Below are 20052 nucleotides of genomic sequence, written 5' to 3'. Positions count from 1 at the left end.
GGTCCCTTACTTGTACCTCTCCTTTGAGTGGACCATTAGCTGAGGCTCGGAACGCTAACGTGCAAACTCAACATCTCTTAGAGAGGCCCTGCAACAATTTTAAGCACGGCCACAAAAAGCCGCTGAGTGGTAGTCAAGGCTCCCGAAAGCACGAGAGATAATCATTATATCAGAACAAGTGGCAAAAAGACACAATAGGTTCTCAAGATCAGCTAAAGACTGTTTGCTCCTTTTTCGAGAAATGAGAAAAAAAGCTAAAATATCGCACGTCCAGCCGTTGTACCAGCCAATGGCTAATCTGAGCAGAAGACGCTATGTCGTTAGAGTGGTAACCTCTGGAGGCCCCTACTTGTACATGCTTTCGCGCGCGAACACTAAAAACCGCGTATTTGAAAAAGCAGAAAAAAAAGAAAAGAAGTGCTCTGGACCCTTGTCACATGTGTCGTATTTTCTTTGTCCGCACTATCAATCCCTGTTTAGCTTCCAGCTATATTATTGGTACGAGAGGGAAAAGAGTGCAATATGAGCGTGCGACGAAATCTTTGGAGCCCTGCTCGTACTTGGCGGGCTCTAAAAATGTTTGTGTCGGGTACATTCAGGAAGCAATACGCTCTTTCAATGAATCCTTTCCATGGCTACTTGAAAAAGTGTTGCAGGGCCCCTTTAGTGGAAAGTGCAAATTGATAACACATCGACGTTTCTGCGGGAATGTACTTACGTGTCTTTCGACGTGTAAAAGAATACACGAAATGTGTAGCCGTTGTATACTGGTGGCATTAATTCAGCGTTGAACTCTCCGAGCGTACTGTTTCCAAACTGTCAAAATAAATTGACAAATAATCAGGAAAATATTCATCTATCTATCTATCATCTATCTATCTAACTAGCCACCTACGACTTCTATCTCTCTCTTGGCCATTTCGATAATGATATCGATACCAAACTTCGTATGGCATAGTATGACTGTATGAAAAACATATTTGACTAGTCATAACATGAAAATCATGACATGTATGTCAGGAATGTCATGATTTACATTTCATGGTTTAGCAGCTCTTGCGGTGGTTTCGTCCGCATGGCATGTTAAAAAACTAGTATGGTATGGCACGATTGCATGGTGAACACAAGCGACAGACCGTAACATGAAAACCATGACATCCGTGTCCTGTAACAACATGACAACATGCCACGCTCATGATGCGCTCACGGCCGTTTCGCTAGTGTCACATATACCAAATTTGATATTAGAGTACATAAATGAATGACCAAGGTATGTGACTGGTGCAAACATGATAATTATGAGACGCGTGTTGTGTAAAAACGTGACTACATGCCACGCTCCTAGTGCGCTCGTGGTCAACTCGCTAGCTTCACATATCCGAAATAGGTGACCAGTAAAAGAATTAGGGATTGTGAGATGCACCCACTATGGGATGCACCGGCTTCCAGTTCGAGGAGACAAGACGACGGCGAACCGCTCCGCCGTAAGCCTGACATTTATCTGTATTCGCACGCTCGGTGGCCCAATTATCTTCGTAGTGCTGAACCATGGTCGGTTGTTCAACCGTTGGCTGCTCCAGCTCGTGAGCCGCCACAGTGGTCTAGTGGATAAGGTACTCGGCTGCTGACCCGCAGGTCACGGGTTCAAATCCCGCCTGCGGCGGCTGTATTTTCAATAGAGGCGAAAATGGTGGCTTTGGGACGTTACACTCCACATATCATCATCATCATGCTCCACCTCGAGCGTGAAATGCAAACGCATGCATCGATTTCAATGAAACGAAGGAAGAAAAATTAAGTCTCCTCATGTTTGATGATACCTTCTATTTGCTGAAGCACTTTCCATTTGTTGCATTGGTGTGAATACCTTGAGTCTAGAGTGAATAATTCCACCGAAAATGAATAAAAAGTCAGGACTACGACTTCCAAGACAGCAAAAAAGCACACTTTATAGAGGCCAAGCAGAAAAACAAGCATAGTAACTTCGCCTTTAAAGAGTTGACATATGTAGTCCCCCAAGTCCAGTCTTGCTTTTGCGTCGTGTGACCAGAACTTCTGTTAGTACTTGCCGTCAGATAATATGGGAGCGCATGGGCGAAATCTACGTGCCATACGAGGTGAGCGCCGGTCGTTGCAGCCATATATGTGACAAAATATGCGAAATCTTCGAGAGTAAGTTTACATGAAGCGGTGGACAAGTTCGTTAGAGTTTATCTTAGTCAAACTGTGCGCCAGGACGGTGCACAACAGAAGAAAAACGTTAAACAAGCGCAGGGTTTCGATTCTTCGGCGCCGGCTATGTTTGACTGTATTGTTTATGTGCCGCCGTGCCGCACTACTTGATCAAAATTACCGTTCAAATAATCATCTGGCTGCGACTAATAAATGCTTCTTATAGCGCAGTGAAGGCTAGGAATCAAAAGATTTATCGACGCGCTGAATAAGCGCTGCGCTTCATGCCAATCAAACGACAATATCGGCTGAGCAGTGATCCCGAAATAAACTTTTAGCACACAGCTACAGTCCTTTCCAACCCCTGAAATAATTAAAATAGTGATTTTTATCTGAAGTAACGTATTATACAACAAAAACTGCCTTCTGTATCAATTGATTAGCTAGCCAAACTGACAGTATCCCTGAGCAGCATAAAAGCATTGCAGACCATTTTGATTGATATGTGGGGTTTTACGTCCCAAAACCACCATATGATTATGAGACACGCCGTAGTGGAGGGCTCCGGAAATTTCTACCACTTGCGGTTCGTTCTATAACGTGCACTCAAATCTGAGCACACGGGCCTAAGTATTTTTCGCCTTTATCGAAAACGCAGCCGCCGCAGCCAGGATCCCATCCCGCAACCTGCAGGTCAGCAGCCGAGTACCTTTAGCCACTAGACCACCGCGGTGGGGCTGCAGACCAATTTAGTACGATAAAAAGAAGTTCCCTTACCGTTTATGTCTTTCGTAGCTTGTCATTGTCGCAGCCACGGTTAGCAGAAACAAAAAACTAACTTCTAAAGCACATGAAATTGCACGGGGTGTTGCTTTTTTTAACGGAGCGGAAGATAAACGTGTGTTCCTCTGCTAACCCGCGTGGTACGTCGAACCGGAAGCCATCGTATCCCGCAGTTCCCTGCGATTTCCTATATTACCAGTCACACATTTAGTATGACGTGACGATAGTGGATGGCGATGGTATACAACTGGTGCAAACATGGTAATCATGACATGCAAGTCACGCAAGAACGTTCACTAATTGCCACACTCCTAGCGTGCTCGCGGCTGTTTCGGTAGCGTCACATTTACCAAATTTGTTATTACCTGACATGAATAGGCGACGACAGTAAAAGACATGTTCAAACATGATAACTTTGATATGCGTGTCATATAAAACACGACTTCACGCTACGCTCATGTTGTGCTGGCGGCCGTTTCACTAGTTTCACATATACCACATTTGGCATTTGCTGACGTGAATGGACCGCCAACACAAAAGCTAGGTGCGAACATGACAATCATGACATAAAAGTAGTGTACGACATAATATGCGCCCATCTCGTAACGTTGTGCTAATTGTAAAGTGACATATTTACCTTCCTCATTCGTGCTTCGCGTTTCATCGGTTACATCTCTATGTTAGTCCACTAGGCAGATATAAAATAAATCATCGTCCAACGCAGTCGCTGAGAGGACACAGGAGATATCTTGACAGACCTGTCGAAAGCCTCTAACTCCGTGTACGCAAAATTGATCTCCATGAGCAATCTTTACCATGGTGACGCAGTACTTCACGTCACCGCTTACAGACAGCAGCACCGCGTCGCACGAGCCCCGGCAACGAAAAGCACAGTGCAATACGGACTATGTCAAACATGTGCGGCTAATCTGTGAAAACTCACGCGTCTAATTCCATGGCTTGGCCGACAGCAGAGTGCCAGGGGCAAATCGTCGTGGACCGAGAGCTCGTTGTTTCGACATACAGTGCAGGAACTTTTCCTTCTCCCTTTTTTACTCGCCTTTCAGTCCGAATTTTAGCAGGGTCCTGCCCTTGACGTAAATACAACAGTGAAGTCTTGGTGCAACCAAGGAGCTTTAGGGATCTTTAGGAAGCAATACTGTGATTTCCAGAAGGTTTCTTTTAGAGAGTGAGCTATCAGTGCATTGTCACAGTGGTATACCGAATCACTGATCTTCATTAATACGGTAAAATGGTGGACTTGCCGCTGTGCCTCTATACGATGGTCTACGTATATTTTATGAATATTATTGCATTGTCTTCAAAAATATTCAACATGCCTAACACAGACAGTGGAAGTTTGCTAAGAGCACATAAAACAGCAAAGAGGTTCCTTTGTGGTTGTGTTTGACTGGAGTGAAGATATTCTTATAAATACTTGTTCAGTTCATTTAGATGTTCTGATGGGTGCTGTCCCCTTCAGTTTCAGTAACGTACATCGAATACGCTTTTGGGTGGCATGCGCTGACACACCTTCGCAAATAAGCTATCAGAATTTCATTTAATAAATTATTTATTATATTCATCAAATCTTATTCGCGGTCGAATCACAATTATACGAGTTTTCGAACAATATACACGTGGCTTCTGAAGTTGTGCACAGCTAGAGTTGTGCTGAAAGCACAACTTTAGCTGTCTAGCTTTCACAGACCCTGCGTAAAAAATTTGGCACATCCCGCGTACCACGCAAATCGATGTTACGCGGAACATGTGGAGGGAACGATACTGCAGAGTAAATTTTTATTGAGCGACACGTTACGAAGTTACGCTAAATATATGAACAAATGTTGTACGCACAGACATACATTGAACAACGACATATGTTTCACGTAACCAGTTGTTGACACTTGCGTAACGATGCCAGCAGCAACATGGGCATTACCAGCACCATAAGTGGCAAGCCAAAATGAAGCACTTACGTTTGCGAGGATACTAGGGCTAGTAGAGCTACGCAGACCAAATTCAATGCATGGTTCTTAAGTACAATTGACGCTAACCAACCGTTACGCTTGTATCATTGAAGTATGTACATATGAAACGTTTGTAAAAGTAGATTGCCAGGCCAGCACTGCAAACAAAATTTACGTTTTACCCACATTCGCCCCAAGTAAGAATTTTTTGTCAAGGCATCTTCGACACCGGGCGCCACTCTGCGATAGTGCACTAAACGACCCGTATAATTCTTCGGTTTGATTTCGGCAGTGGCCCTAATAATATTTATTTTGATTCGACTGGCCAAGTGTGGTGATCTTAGTTCTTCCTAAAGCTCTCGCATTTGAATTGCTTACATATGTTCCTAGATATATACAGACTATCAATCGCATACGGCTGATGTCCGCATAGCGTGCCCCGTAGTTAACGGGTATGTGGCGCAAGCGCTTGCAGAAGTTTGACGGCGCATGCGACAGGAGTTTTAGGTTACTCATTCCATGGCTTGGCACATGTATTTGTTAGACACTTTTACCCGCACATGGAGATTCTGCTCTACCCCAACTTAAGGAGGCGACCGAGAGAACGCCCAGACGTTGGAAGCTAGATCGATGGATACATCGCCATAAATACTCGAAGGTGGCTGCTCTCCGCTGAGAAATACCTGGCATTTAAATGTAGAAAGAACCGTACTGAGACGATTTTTCTAAGCTAGTACTGAAGCAACAGGACTTGGCCAATAGTGTCGGTTGACGGAGTTTGTGCTTCTTATTCTGGCAGACATTTTACGCTCCATAGTTTCCTCATTTCTTTATCAACGTTGTTAAAACACTGTATATTCTAATGAGTAACATTGCATTAAAATCACACGGAAGGTATCTATTTTCTGATTCACATGTGGCCAGAAAACAGTTAAAAAACCAGAAGTTTCTTTCAGAATTGCAGTCTAAGTGTGGCTGAGCCAGACAGTGGTTCTGTAAACTACTGTCTGGGAAGCGCTGTAATAATCGTTACAGGCATTGCGTTTGCTTTGAAGGGAATGTTTTACTAGTGTCTCCGATAGCCTGAGTTTGTGAGCAGCTATTTTTGAGACATTATACACTCAAGCACTACCTATAACTTTGAGGTGATGTACCGGAAAGTTCCAGTGAGCTCCCCAGCACTCGCGGACTGTTACGAGATCGTGGAGGACTTGAGCCGGCATCGGCTGAGAAGGGTTGTATAGAGTCATATTAAGAGTACTCAAGTGTGGATCCCCGCAAGCTTTCCTGCAACGAAGTGAAGAAAGATAACACTTAGAACTCTAATTGTGTGCTCTTATGAGAGAAGGCCACCTCTGAATATTAGCAATATTTGTAATATTTGCAATCTTTTGTTATGTCGTAAAAACAGCAATGACCCGAATGATCATTAGAAAGAACATAATCGTGTTGATATAGAGCCTTTCTTGTCTATCAAAAGATTGAAATAGTGCTCTTTTTTTGTAAAAATGAAAAAGCTGTCAGCCCACTGCTCAGCCTCGGGTGCACGTTAAAGAGCCCCACGTGGTCGAAATTTCCGAAGCCTTGCACAACAGCGCCCATAATAATCATGTGGTGGTTTTGGGACATTAAACCTTACGTATACATCAATTTTTGTAAAAATTGTCACTTGTATACTCACAGTTGTTTTGAAACTCAAAGCACCATAATAGCAACTAGCCATTGTGCTGAAACGCTTTTAATTTAGAACTACAACATGTAGCTGCTCGAAATACACTTTTTCTTTATGATTCTTCGCATACAGGAGTCCAAAAAACAAATCGCGTGCGTTGATTCACATCTATAGATACAATGAAATTGTTGCCCTAATGCTTTTTAAAAGCCCCATATTTACCTAAAATATTGAGCCGAAGCGTTGCTTCAGGTTCTACGCAGATTCCAAGTGACAAATTCAGAAACTGGCTTCCTACTCCAACCAAGGGCTCCTAACGAAACCGCTTCGGCTTCAGACGCTCTGATTGTGTATTCTCCGTGCTTTGATTTGCAATGAATGGTGTTCCTGACTGATGGATGGTTGCATTTGGAAGACAGGATAACTTATTAAGACTCTAGCTTACCCTACGGCATTGTAGTACTTGATAGATGCATGAATCATGGAGCCTAAAGACCACAGAAAGCTGTAAATCCGTTAGAAATCAATGGTAGTAATAGCAAAGCACCGCGGCACCGAATCAACATTGTTCTATTGCTCTTTCACGACAATACTCTTCAAGCACAGAAATACCTGAGATCAATGCAATAGGTTATTAATGATTTCTCAACATAACAATACAGTTGTTCGGCTTTTCCATATAAAACCGCAATACCGTTAGGAGGGACGTCACCGCAGTGTATCCCTCAATTTTCAAGAGCTAGAACTCTCGAACGTGCACATGCAAACGAATAAATGAGCCTCAAGGATCGAGTGTGTATAGGAATTTATTCACTGGAACCGAAAATGAATTCCTCCACCTTCATGTCAATTGCCAAGCCCTCCAACCGCTAGGCAACTGTGGCGGGATCATTACTAAGCATGATGGTGGTGTTAAGAGTATGACACCCCTATTTCAAAAAACGTCATCCCCAGCGTGATGCCAGTACGTTTTTTTGGCACTGGTACACGCTGGAGACACTGGTACACGCTAGTATTCGCTGGTAATTCGCTGACAGCACTGTGAAATAGCTGTGTAACACTGGTAAGGGCACTGGCTTAACCGCTGTGATGCTGGTGCACCCTGGGAAGCGTGGTGCACACTGGGAAGAAGTCTGTCCCCTTTCCTTTTACCCAGTGCAGGGAAGCGAACTAGAAATATTCTGCTTATCCTCCCAGCCTCCCACGTCCTTTCTATCTCTAAGGCGTAACTTAAATTGAGCGTTTCCTCGGGTTTTAGCATAGCACAACAATGCATGGTTCTTATAGGAAAGGGTTGGTGAAGAAACATAAGGATAAAGAGCAGTGATGAAAGGAAAGAACAGTAATACAGACTGCGTAGCAAAGCATAGTTGGCGATTGTGTTTTCGCCGCCTCCAACGCATTATGACTTGACATCATGCTTGTCACAATTTGGGTAAATGTGGGTCGACTATCGCAATTTCTGGAGACTTATGGATTGTTCGGGTCAATTCTGCCTTCGGTCTCATTATAGCAGTCACCCATTGGTAGTACAAGCCCAGAGTGTTTTGGATCGGAGAATTTTTCGCTTCTCTGAAGAAGCTCCAGTTCACTAATTTTGTGGCTTTGTAGCTTTGTGGCTTTGTAGATGTGAAGGATGTAGTGTCTCTGCCCCGGTTTTGTTGCGAGTTTTACCATTGTGTTCTCCCGAGTTCATAGCTTAACGTTATGTGCGGGGCAGTGCGAAAGTGTGTTGTTTGAGGCTGTTGCCAGTGCGAGTCGGTTTGGTCTGTTTCGTATGGGCTGTGAGGTGCTCCTGGTTGGTATCGTTATATAGCTTCCTGCCTTTCTGATCCTCTTAATGACATCTCCGCAATGTATAGTGAGGGTTCAAGTTCCCTATGATAAGTTGTGGGGTCTGTTGGCCTACTGTTTTGGCTTTCCTAATAGCATCCAGGAAATAATGTGTTTTGTCTTAGGGTCTCCTGTATCCATTAGGTACTTAAACGAACTGTTGTTATCGCTTATTGGGAACGATCTGGATTATTATATATGTAGGTTGGTGCCCGGAAGCTTAAGGACTATGATGAACGCAATGCATGTGTAATGTACCAGCGTGCAGGCTGACGTGTTATGTGTGTTGATGTGCTTGCCATATCTAGTTTTTTTTTTTTTGGCATATGCGGCTGCTCTATCTTGCAGTGCTATGATATCTAATGGTCGGGGCAGAGTATTGATAAGTTCTTGGTGTGAAGCAGCTTTCCTTTGAAGTCTTCTGCAGTTCGAATGTACCATATTGACAATTGGAGTTGTCATTATATAGGCAGGATGTAGGAAGATGTGAACAACGCAGACGAGAATGGGTATCATTCATTGGTATCGCCTACGTTATATGCAATGTTTGCTGTTTATTTGGCACCCATGAGATATTTATTTGGTACCCGGGCCTTGCTGATGTTCTAAAGAAGAGTGCGTTGCTGGTCTAAATGGTTTACAATCCTAAAGCTTGGTAGCGCAAAATTGACGAGGACCGGAATGAACACACCAATACAAGAGAGAGCGCTACATTAGCGACACTTCCGAATAAGGCTTAGTTACAATTTAGCACTCTGCCACGTATTTCTGTTTAACTTACTGTCCTCGTCGATTTTGCGGTACCATGTTTAAGGTTGCTTATGCTCAATTGTGACGAGTTTCACTAATATATCATGATTATTGCCTCGAGTTCAACTAGTTTGGTTCGTACTGCTTCCTGGATCGCAATTAGGCTTTTTATTTTTTTATTTTTTATAGAGGGGCCAGGTGGTGCTCTTCGATTGCCTATGTTTCATCATTTTGTTCCTGTATAGCAGCATGAGTGTTTTAGTGTCCAGGTAGGCAATCTGTTGGATCTGAGAAGGGTTCGCCATAGCACTAGGTGCTGGATCACTTGGGTCATGCACTGTAAGATGGTCTATTGTATCGGTTTCCCTGGTATTAGGTTCCGTAATGCGAATTTGTTTCGTGCTCATAGGTGTGGTGCAAGGTGTTCCAGTTTCCAATGCCCTTCTGCTACATTTTGTGTAGTTTCTAAATATCCTAGCCATACTTTGCATAAAAGCTTGATGTGTTGCAATCGCACTAATTGCTTCGGCCTTGTGTCAAAACCAATTTTTTTTCACATCTGCGTGATAGCGGTAACGGATACTGGTGGTGGCAGTGGTCAACTACCACACAGCATCTGCCATTGTGATCTGACAGCAGCTTTCACTGTAAAACAACTGGTGTAATGTCCTCATAACAGCATCCACTAGAAAATACGGCAGCCGCGACTGGCAATCAATGTCATGTGACCTTCGTTTTAGCAGTCGATGACGATAAGCACTAGACCATCGCGGTGGCCGGAAGAAAGAGAGAGAGAGAGATTATTCATTTGCAAAAAAGTAGAGTGGTTGGCCGGAGCTACAGTTTGCCCTAGCCTTCTATTCCACAATGGGTACGGGTGAAGGGAGTGAAAGAGTGGTGAATGACGACAGAAAGCCTTTTTTAAACACTTTTGGTAACTACGACAAGCACACTTGCGGGGTTCTCACTGCACCATTATTCGTCAAAACTTTTTTGTCGTAGACAAGCATTCATAATAAAATCCAGAAGCGTTACCTACCCTACAGGCTTGCAAAGAGTTTTGTGCAATTTTTAGATGCTGCATCTAGTTCACGACAATCAAGAATTATGCCTCAAAATTACGATACTCTATACCACCTCCTAATTACTTCTTAAACAAGCCTGTTGCCGTATTTTTCTGTTCTAGCTGTAACGAACCTGAAAACATCGACCATTTTCTGCTATCATATTGCAGTTTCATAAATTAGAAAAAAATTATTTCAAAATTTATTTCAAAAACTATTAATTCTACTTAGCACTGTGAACACTCTGTTCATTGGGACTGATTCATTGAAACTTAGCAGCAAGAACATGGGCGGGGGCCTCCACAAATTCCTGGTTGACTCAAGGAGATTACCTAGCCGAGTAATTGATCAGCTCTCTTTGTAAACCAAGTCTAAATTTAGCATTTATAAACTACTATAATTTACCGTGCTAAATATTTTTGCATTAGGAATAATTCCAAGTTATATGAAATATTAACTTTTCTTCTTTACTTTATTTTTCCTTTGTGCGAAATTTACCCTATTTTGTTGAAAAAAGTAAACATCTATCATTTTATTCTGCATAGCTCACACTTTTCACTCACATTAACCACTGTCTTCTAGGCCGATCCCCCTTAGTCGGTACGAGCCAGAACAGAGGTAGAAGCATGACGGCGGCGAAAATGCTGTACAGCCGTGTGCTCATATTTGGGTACACCTTGAAAAACCCCTGATGGTAGAAATTTCCGGAGCCCTTCACCATGTCCTCTCATAATTATGTGGTGGTTATGGGACATTAAACTCAACATATCTATCAATCATCAATCAGAGGCACAAGCAAGCAAGCCTTTGTAATGGGTCGGAGTATTCTATCAACCACTCGTTACGCAATTCGTCTTGTGTGACCCCTGGCTGCTCCTTTGTTCTTCTAAAAAAGCACCATTCCTCATCTTAACGCGATTCCTCTCGTGACATTAGGCCTGTTTAAGGCAAGTTTTCAACCGCTTTTCAAGCACCGGCGTAACAAAAAAAGCACCAGCTTGGCTGATTGGTAGAATACCGTGGTTGCACGTAGGGGACCTGGGTTCAGCTCCGATCATGTTCTTGGTGTTTTGTATTTACGTAGTTTCTTGTTTTAATTGATAATGGCAATGGAAACTGGCGGGGTGGACAACTATGGCGCACGCGACGCTTGTTGTGAACTTATAACAGCGTTCAATGTAAAAACATCCTCCAAGTCGCACATTGATTCAATGAAAGTAAAAATAAACAGCATTTTACTACTTACCTATACCAGCGAAAGCTGTAATGAAATCACACCAATTGTACCGCAGTTGTCCGCTGCCGCCGACGCAACTAGTGTCCATAAAAACTATCACATGAAATAAGAAAAACTTCCTGGGTGGTATGGATTTCAATCCTTGGTACTACCCGTGCCAGCCCAGCATGGACGCCTGAAGCATGCCAGTGCTCTAAACTTGGTCGTACAAAAATGCTATACAAAGATATATAAAATATATAAAATATATAAATATATGCGTGCAAAAATATATAAATTTTTATGCCGGGAAGGAACCGCGTTAACAAAGTGATAGAAGAACAAACTGATTAACACGCGTCACAGAGTGGGAATTGTGCGACCAGGTGCAGCGCAATATGAGTTTCATTACGAACTGAATTTTTATGCCTTAAACGTATTGCAAATGATTCAACAAAATTATTAACTGTTGTCAGCCACTAAACTCAATCATGAAGTAGTGGACACCTTGAAAGTGTATTTGCAATTGTAACCCTAAGAAAGTTTTTAACGGGAACTATAATGGGTGCTCTTACAGCTTTCGCTGTGACTGTGCTGCGCTTTCCTTGCAGGCGTGCCCAGTAATGAGTTATAATTTTACGCTTCCTTTGATTTTTCGCTCTGAGAAAACACTGAGTTTTCGTTCACAATCAACGACGCCGACGTTGACGCCAAAAATTCCTTCGACCGGAGATCCTCAATAAACAGCGTCAAAAATCATAACGTCAACTCAAACATTTTGTGCAATTTGTTTATTTTTTCTTTTCACCAACCAAAGATAAGTGCTTTCTGCATCTGTAATACGACTTGGAATGTTCAACTACTCCCTAAATATTGAATCCAAACACTCATCAGCCGCATACCAAGGTTAGGTCAATTGTAGAAAAAGACTGAATTGATCCAATGCAAGCACCTTGCTCTATACTAACTACTAGTCCCAACTAGGAAAACCCAAGCTGTGCTCATATGTGTGGCGTTAAGCGCTTTTCACAGTGTGGCATAAAGCAATTCTCACTAACCATGAACAAAACCCAGAGCAGTTACCCGGTAAGTCAAACGATGCCACTCGGGTGTTGTTGCGAGTGTAAACTAAAATTCTCAAATCTGGTTAACCAGCGAAAGTTTAGTTAGGTATGGAAGTCAAGCACCATCACTTAGATTCAAGACCATTGACAGAAGAGAATATGCCAGAACATTCACCTACAGTTTCGGAAATGCGCGAGGCCACAAAAGCCCTCTTGTGCTTCTCGAGCACAACCGGGGTCCACGAGCACCTGTGAGCTAACAGCGGGAGTTTGTGCTGTCTATTTTCAAGCTGAATAATCACCAGTAACATTCTTAATTATCTTCCTTCTCTATATATTACATTCTCTGGTTCCCCCTTTCCTCCCCTGAATTGTAGTGTAGCCAACCGAGCCAAAGCTTGGTTAACCTCGCTGCATTTCCTCTCCGCTTCTCTCTCTCTTCTAGTGATTTACCAACAAACACGTAGGAAAGATTTCTTCTCAGTCGTTATTCACGTTTGTTCAAAACTCAAAAAGACAGGATCCTGGTTATTTCTTGATGCAATGCGCATGCGCCTTCCTTCTAGATGAAATGCCGGACAACGCCTCTTGAGCTTGTAGAAAATTGACGCATGCCATCTTTGAAGAACGCGTGCTGTGGCTCATACTCGTTTTGGGTGTGAAAAAAGAAGAGAACATTTGGTGCTCTGGTTCCGGTCAACTCCTGGCTGTCGGTCTTGTTTTGTTCGCGACATTACTGGTGGAGACGCTAGGTATGTGTACTTTCGCGGTGTCAGCCATCTTGGAGACAGATACAACTCCCAGGGCAAGAAGCAGCCGCCTGCATGGGTTACGCCCTGAATTTTGTTTCTTGGCATCGACACCCAGAAAGATGACAGCTCCGACGGCAAGCCAGACAGTCCAAACCAGCAATGCCCGTGGTTTTCCTCTCGCGCATGTTTTTCATGCGCCATAGACACCAAAACTGTTTCATGGAGATATATTCGAGTATGTTGATGACTGGCTTGACCACTGTATTGGGGTTGCCAGTATCAACGAATAAGAGGATGTTCACAAACTGCGCAGGGTTTACTTCTACTTAGAAGATACTGCAAACACGTGGTACGAGAACCACGAGGGCTTCCTTGCGACATTACAAGAGCTCAGCCGACAGCTCTGCGACACCTACCGTAACGCGAAAAAAAAGAAGAGGGCTCAACAAGTCATATCCTGCGGGAACTAGTGGCCGAACAAACGCGTTTCCGTGTTAGAAAGGACATGCTTCTTCTCTTCAGGCTGACCCTCCCATGTCGGAAGAAGAGAAGGTACGACATTTGATGCGGGGTGTAAAGGACCAGCTTTTCACTGGACTCCTGCGCAATATTCCCACGGCCGTCGCCGAGTTGCTCCGTGAGACAACTTTGATGGAGCGTACTCTGCAGCAGCGGTCGTCACAATACGAAGGCCACATCCTGGCCACTGCATGCTCTATCGGATCTGACAGCGAGAGATAGGCCCTCGCAGACTTCATTCGAAGTATCATGTGGGATGAATTGCGACAGCCTCAGGCAGTGTAATACCGTCCACATGTGCCAAAAACTGCGGATGTAGTCACACAAGAAGTCCGGCAGGCAGTCGCACCCTTGGCGCAAATCACACCATCAATAACCGAGGCCCCAGTCCCGACATATGCGGCGGTATTACGATTCACTGCGTCACCGGTACAGGTCCTGCTATATGGACCATATAGCTGGCTATGTCCCCCGTGCAGGACAGTGCTTCGATTCCACTTCTCAGCGAGAGGTTTCCAAGCGCATCCTCCTATCTGTGGCCTCAAGACTTAGTGCTAGCAAGGAAAGTACGTGGCGCACCTCGGCTAACTGTCCGCTCTGCTATCACTGCGGTGAAGCAGGTCCCGTGTACCGGAACTGTAAGTACCGCCAACTGGGTCTCCACGATTTCCCCCCTGATGCTCGATGCCCACTCTACGGTGAGCGCCCCCTCGAAATCAAAGCATATCTTACGTGCCAGCGAACTCGTTCGGCTGTTCCGCACCACTAATCTAGATCATCATCACCTCACCGGTCTACCTCGCCCAGTTTGCCCTCGTCGTCATCCGCTCCCTTCAGGAGCCTGTCACTAAGTCCACGTAGGGAAACTAGGAACGGCGACTTTTGGGGGTGAAGTTGTTGTCAGGCGAACTGTTAAAGACCCTCCCTTGACGCAACGACCCAACGATGACCATTCTGGCTTTTCAGTGTTTCCTAACAGCAGAAAGAGCTTTTCTCTGCCGAAATCGCCATCTTCGTCGACAATCATGCTGTCAACGCCCTCGTCGACACCAGCGCCGACTGTTCCGCGATGAGCGCGGCACTGGCATCTGAGCTGAGGAAGGTTACCACACCGTGGCAAGGACCCCAGTTGCGCACGGCAGGTGGCCATCTGGTGATGCCAAGTGGTAGGTGCAAAGCGTGCATTCGAATCCGTACCTCGACATTTACGGGGTCTTTCCTCGTATTGCGCAAGTGCTCTCGGCCAATCATCCTGCGAATAAACTTTCTTCGTGTATACGGCGCAGTCATCGACCTCTGTGAATTACTTGTGTCATTCGATGATTCTTTTAGCACTGCAACTGACGGTACGCAATTCTCGGAGAGAGCGATCCGTTTTACTGACAATTCTCCTACTCTCCCACCTCGATGCAGCCTCTTTGTCAAAGTAGAATTTGGACAGGACGTGTCTGATACAATAATTTCGGAGGCCAATTTGTGTCTCCTCATTTCATGACAAATACGCGTTGCCCGAGGAATCATTCGGCCACACTCGCATTGCATATTTTGAAAAACTTGCTGATACGCAAGGTTCATCCACCTTAGCTTCATTTGGATCGATAACCACCCTTACAAGGCCGTCGCGATCACTCTTGACGTGGACGAGGGTCTGCCTTAAGCACAACAAGAAAGACTTTTGCGTATACTCGACTTATTTTGAGAATTCTTTGCTACTACGTCGAGGGTTTACCAGACACCACTTGCTCAGCATCCTATCATTAGGTAACCCACGAAGAGACCCATTCAACAAAAAGCCTATAGAGCGTCGCAAGAGGAGCAAGACGCTATACGTAACACAGTCCAACAGATGCTTGCGGACGATGTCATCTAGCCATCGACCACTCCCTGAGCTTTGCCAGTTGTGTTAGTAAAGAATAAGGATGGTACGTTGCGCTTTCGGGTTGATTACCATAAATAAACAAGGTCAAGAAAGAGGACGTATATCCTCTACCCCGGACAGATGACTCACTGAACCGTATGCACAATGCTAAGTATTTTTTTCCATGGATTTGCGCAGCGGCTACTGGCAAATCGTACTGGATGAGCATGAGCGCAAAAAGACCGCTTTTGTTATTCCCGACGGCCTGTACGAGTTCAAGTCTTGCCTTTCGGTCAATGCTTAGCGCCAGCTACTTTCCAAAGAATGATGGATACGGTACTCACGGTGCTCAAATATAAATCATGTCTCATTTAGCTTGGCGACGTCGTGGTCTTTGCAGACACGTTTGAACAATACGTCCGGCATCTTCAGGCAGTTCTTCAGGCAATTAGAACAGTGGGGCTTTCTCTCAAACACGAAAAATGTCATTTCGGATACGAAGAACTGAAGTTCCTTGGTCATGTTGTGAGCCATGCCAGCGTCCTCCCTGATCCGCAGAAAACCCACGTCGTTGCGGCCTTTTTTGTGCCCACAAAACTAGCACGACCTACGCCAATTTTTGTGGCTCCGTGCGTACTACAGGCGCTTTGTGACAATTTTTTCGAAAATCGCTGAACCCCTCAACGAGCTTGATGGCATTTCGCTTGTTGGCGCTCCAGACCAGCGCCATACGTTCGACACCCTCTAAAGCCTTCTGCAGGTTCTGCCTGTATGGGGTCATAACGTTGGACTGGGAGTGGTATTAGTTCAGTGGCATATGGGTGGGGAGCGCGTAATCACTTATGTGAGCAGAACGTTATCCCCAGCGGAAAAGAACTATTCTGCAACCAAAAAAAAAATAATACCTCGCGTAAACACCCATTCAAGGTAGTTAGTGACCACCATTTTTTTTGTTGGCTCGCCCCGCCGAGGTGGTCTAGTGCCTAATGTACTCGGCTGCTGACCCGCAGGTCGCCAGATCAATTCTTGGCAGCGGCGGCTGCATTTCCTATGTAGGCGGAAATGTTGTAGGCCCGTTTGCTCAGATTTGGGTGCACAATAAAGAACCCCAGATAGTCGAAATTTCCGGAGCCCTCCACAACGGCGTCTCTCATAATAATCGAGGTTTTGGGACGTTAAAGCCCACATATCTGAATGCAGGAACAGCGCAACCTAGAAGTAGTTGCTTCGTAACTACAGAAGCGAAAAAACAAGGACAAAAAAGAGCGCTGTTAAAGGAAGATGCACTGTGAAACACAGAACGCGCTTTGTACCTTGTGTTATTAGTGTCGTATATCTCATTCCGCTTTCGTGCGGAATGGTATACATAGGGCAAACCGGAAGGTGCCCTAATGACCGTTTAAGAGAGCACAATAACAATGTACAAAACGTAGTTCAAGGACACCTTGGAATCCACTGCCGAGACTGCGGCTGCGTGCCAGTTTCTGAGCGTTGCGAGGTATTAAGCAAGCACAACTCGCAGGCCACGCGTGAGACAATTGAAGCTTATCAAATAAACAAGTTTGACGGTAAATGTGTAAGTTCCCCATCGGTTGCGTTGTTGCAAAAGGAGATTGCGTATCTCGATATTTTTTAAGTTACATATGTATTTGTTTTTTCAGCCCATTCAACAAGAGACAAGAGTATTTCTGACATTGTATCGCAGTAGTTGTTCCTTCACCTTTCTACGCATGCCCATTTTTCTCATTTTTCACCTATATATGTACACCACTGCGGTATTAAATCTTTGTATAAACAGCGCTCTTTTCTGTCCTTGTTTTTTCGCTTCCGTAGTTACGAAGTTACTACTTCTAGGTTGCGCTGTTCCTGCATTCAGTTATGTCCTACCAACTTGCCCAAGCTTCCACGCTTCACCTAGCACGATGGAGCCTTCGGCTACAAGAATCCGACGTCAACCGTCCTCCATAAATCTGGGCGGAAACACACGGACGCCGACTGCCTTTCACGTGCACCAGTCAAAAATATGAACACCACCTTGAAGACGATAACACTTTTCTTTCTGCCGTATCACCAACCAGCTTGGTTCCGCAAGAGCGTGAGGGACTCGCAGCTCCTCTTGCTCATTGACTACCTAGAAAGACGCAATTCTCACCCTCCTCGAAGTTTTGCACGCTCGCTGTCCTCCTTTTGTTTCCGAGATGGAGTGCTTTACGAAAAAAAACTTTGATTCTGCCCATACTAGGTATCTGCTTGTTGCACCAACCACGCTTCGTGGTGACACTTTGCGTGCGTGTCATGACGAACAATTGTCTGGACACCTCGTCTATACGCGCACGCTGCAACGTATTTGCCGCTCCTACTACTGGTCACGTCTCGTAAAGACAGTGAGTCAGAGCACTTTTCCCGCTCTGACTCACCAGTAAAGTGACTAAGTTTATTGGTGTCTTAGCGTGGTTATTTTTGTCTCTTTTTTCGATTCTTTTCTATTTTTTCTGATTTAACTCCTGACTCACAGTCGACTGTGTTATTTTGCGTTACGCCATTCATTCTGCGTCTGCAGTAACCTTTGTCTCAATTTCTTTTTTTTTCGTACCTTCACGTACACCATCCAGACGATGCTTCTTAGGACAGCTGTAGTTATGCATGCCACCCTTGAAGAACGCGTGCTATGCCTCATAATCGTTTTTGGCGTGAGAAAAGCAGATAACGTTTGTTGCTCTGGTTCCGGTCAACTCCTGGCTGTCAGTCTTGTTTTGTTCGCGACAATATTGTCATGGTGGTGTTAGTTGTTCCGGACATGATCGAAATAGCTGAGGGCAGCACAGGAAAATGAAAAAAATGCAACCTTGTGATTCGCCAAACTTTATCTATCCTTGCCAATAAAAAGGCTGGAGAGGGACATATATGACGCTTACACGTACTTTTATCTTTCAACAATCGCCCCACCTCGGTGGTCTAGAAGCCAAGGTACTCGGCCGCTGACCCGCAGGTCGCGGGATCGAATCTTGGCTGCGGCGGCTGCATTTCCGATGGATTGCGGAAATGTTGTAGGCCCGTGTGGTCAGATTTCGATGCACGTTGAAGAACCCTGGGTGGTGAAAATCTCCGGAGCCCTCCACTACGGCGTCTCTCATAATCATATAGTGGCTTTGGACGTTAAACCCCACATATCAATCAATCAATCAAACCTTTCAGCAATCACTGAGTTCTCCATAGTGTTTGTAACATTAGTGGCCAGTACCTTTCGCAACAAATGTTCTTGCACAGTCTTGTTCGAGTGATGTCGCCAAGTGGAGTGGCAACGTTTGAATTCCGTAGTACGCTGTCATGTGGTTTAAAGTGTTGTTTGTCTGCGGAGTACTGCTGCCAACATGAACGATAGTTCAACCTCTAGGTAACGCAAGCCCTGAAAAGCGAAATTCCTACAAAGAAAAAATCTGGCATCCCCTTCAAACGTCCTGCAGAGTTCAATGCCCTTGCTACCTCTCGACAGTCGAGGTATTTTGAAAGCACTCTTGTAATAAACCAGGCTCTAAAAATGACCACAGCCATTTTTTGAACTCATGCACTAGTTCCAAAGCCTGAATATTGTCGCACCGACCATTCGATAAGTCGGCCACATTAGTATCCGTCAACAAGCATCACGGCAACCTTCACTGTTTAAACTCGGTCGGATGACAATAATCGCAGGAGTACGGCTTCTTGTGCACAGAAAAAAAAATATTTTTGCTTGCGCCTTGGAACTAACGTCATCACATGACATTTGTCGTTACCACACTCCTGAAAGTGACGGAATGCTGAATGACATTTATAAGACAGTCTAACTATTTACTGACAAAGGTCTCTGCGTACGCAAGACGGCTTTTTCAGTGCATTGTTTACTCGAGTCTTGTTCGCACTTTTCGGAAAATACTACCTACTATTATACCAAGAAAGAGACCGCAAAGTTTTTGATGCGTGCAATATTATTCACAATTTCATCTGCGCTCACTACGACAACGAAGCAATTCCAAGGTTATTCCTCTGCAGTGCTGAAGCTAGCGCTGTCTGGAGGTAAAAATGCTTGAGGCCCGTATGCCTAGATTTAGGCGCAGGTTAAAGAAGCCTAGGTGTTTGAAACTTCCAATATGGCATCTCCCATATTCATATGGTGGTTTTGAGACATTAAGCCCAGCAAATATTACTAAGCTGGCGCTGTCAATATCGCTATAAACCACGTGAAACAAAGCAAGATATGACAGATAACATTAAATTTGGTTCTGCGAACTCATTGCGGTGCATATTTTTCTAGTTTACTAGTACTGAAGTTTTCAGAACAAAATTGAGAAATAATTTGTCGGTGATTGCGTTATGGCAAGGTTCTGTTTGGCGTTGCATAGGTCTATTGCAAGATTTAGGG

General features: G+C 44.5%; 1 protein-coding gene across 1 annotated transcript in view; it reads right to left on the bottom strand.

Annotated features, from left to right (window-relative positions):
• LOC142767564 (uncharacterized) overlaps positions 1 to 6207 on the bottom strand; it is a 47257-nt gene extending 41050 nt beyond the window's left edge. The window contains exons 1-2 of the mRNA XM_075869490.1: positions 6080 to 6207; positions 719 to 816 (exon numbers count right to left, since the gene is read on the bottom strand). Coding sequence (XP_075725605.1) covers positions 719 to 816; positions 6080 to 6175 — 194 coding nt within the window. The 5' untranslated portion in view covers positions 6176 to 6207. The remainder of the gene's footprint in view (positions 1 to 718; positions 817 to 6079) is intronic.
• Between the last annotated feature and the right edge of the window lie 13845 nt (positions 6208 to 20052).

Source organism: Rhipicephalus microplus, chromosome 7 (genome assembly GCF_043290135.1).
Source record: "Rhipicephalus microplus isolate Deutch F79 chromosome 7, USDA_Rmic, whole genome shotgun sequence".
Taxonomy (NCBI): Eukaryota; Metazoa; Arthropoda; class Arachnida; order Ixodida; family Ixodidae; genus Rhipicephalus; species Rhipicephalus microplus.
This window is presented reverse-complemented; position numbering and strand designations above follow the sequence as displayed.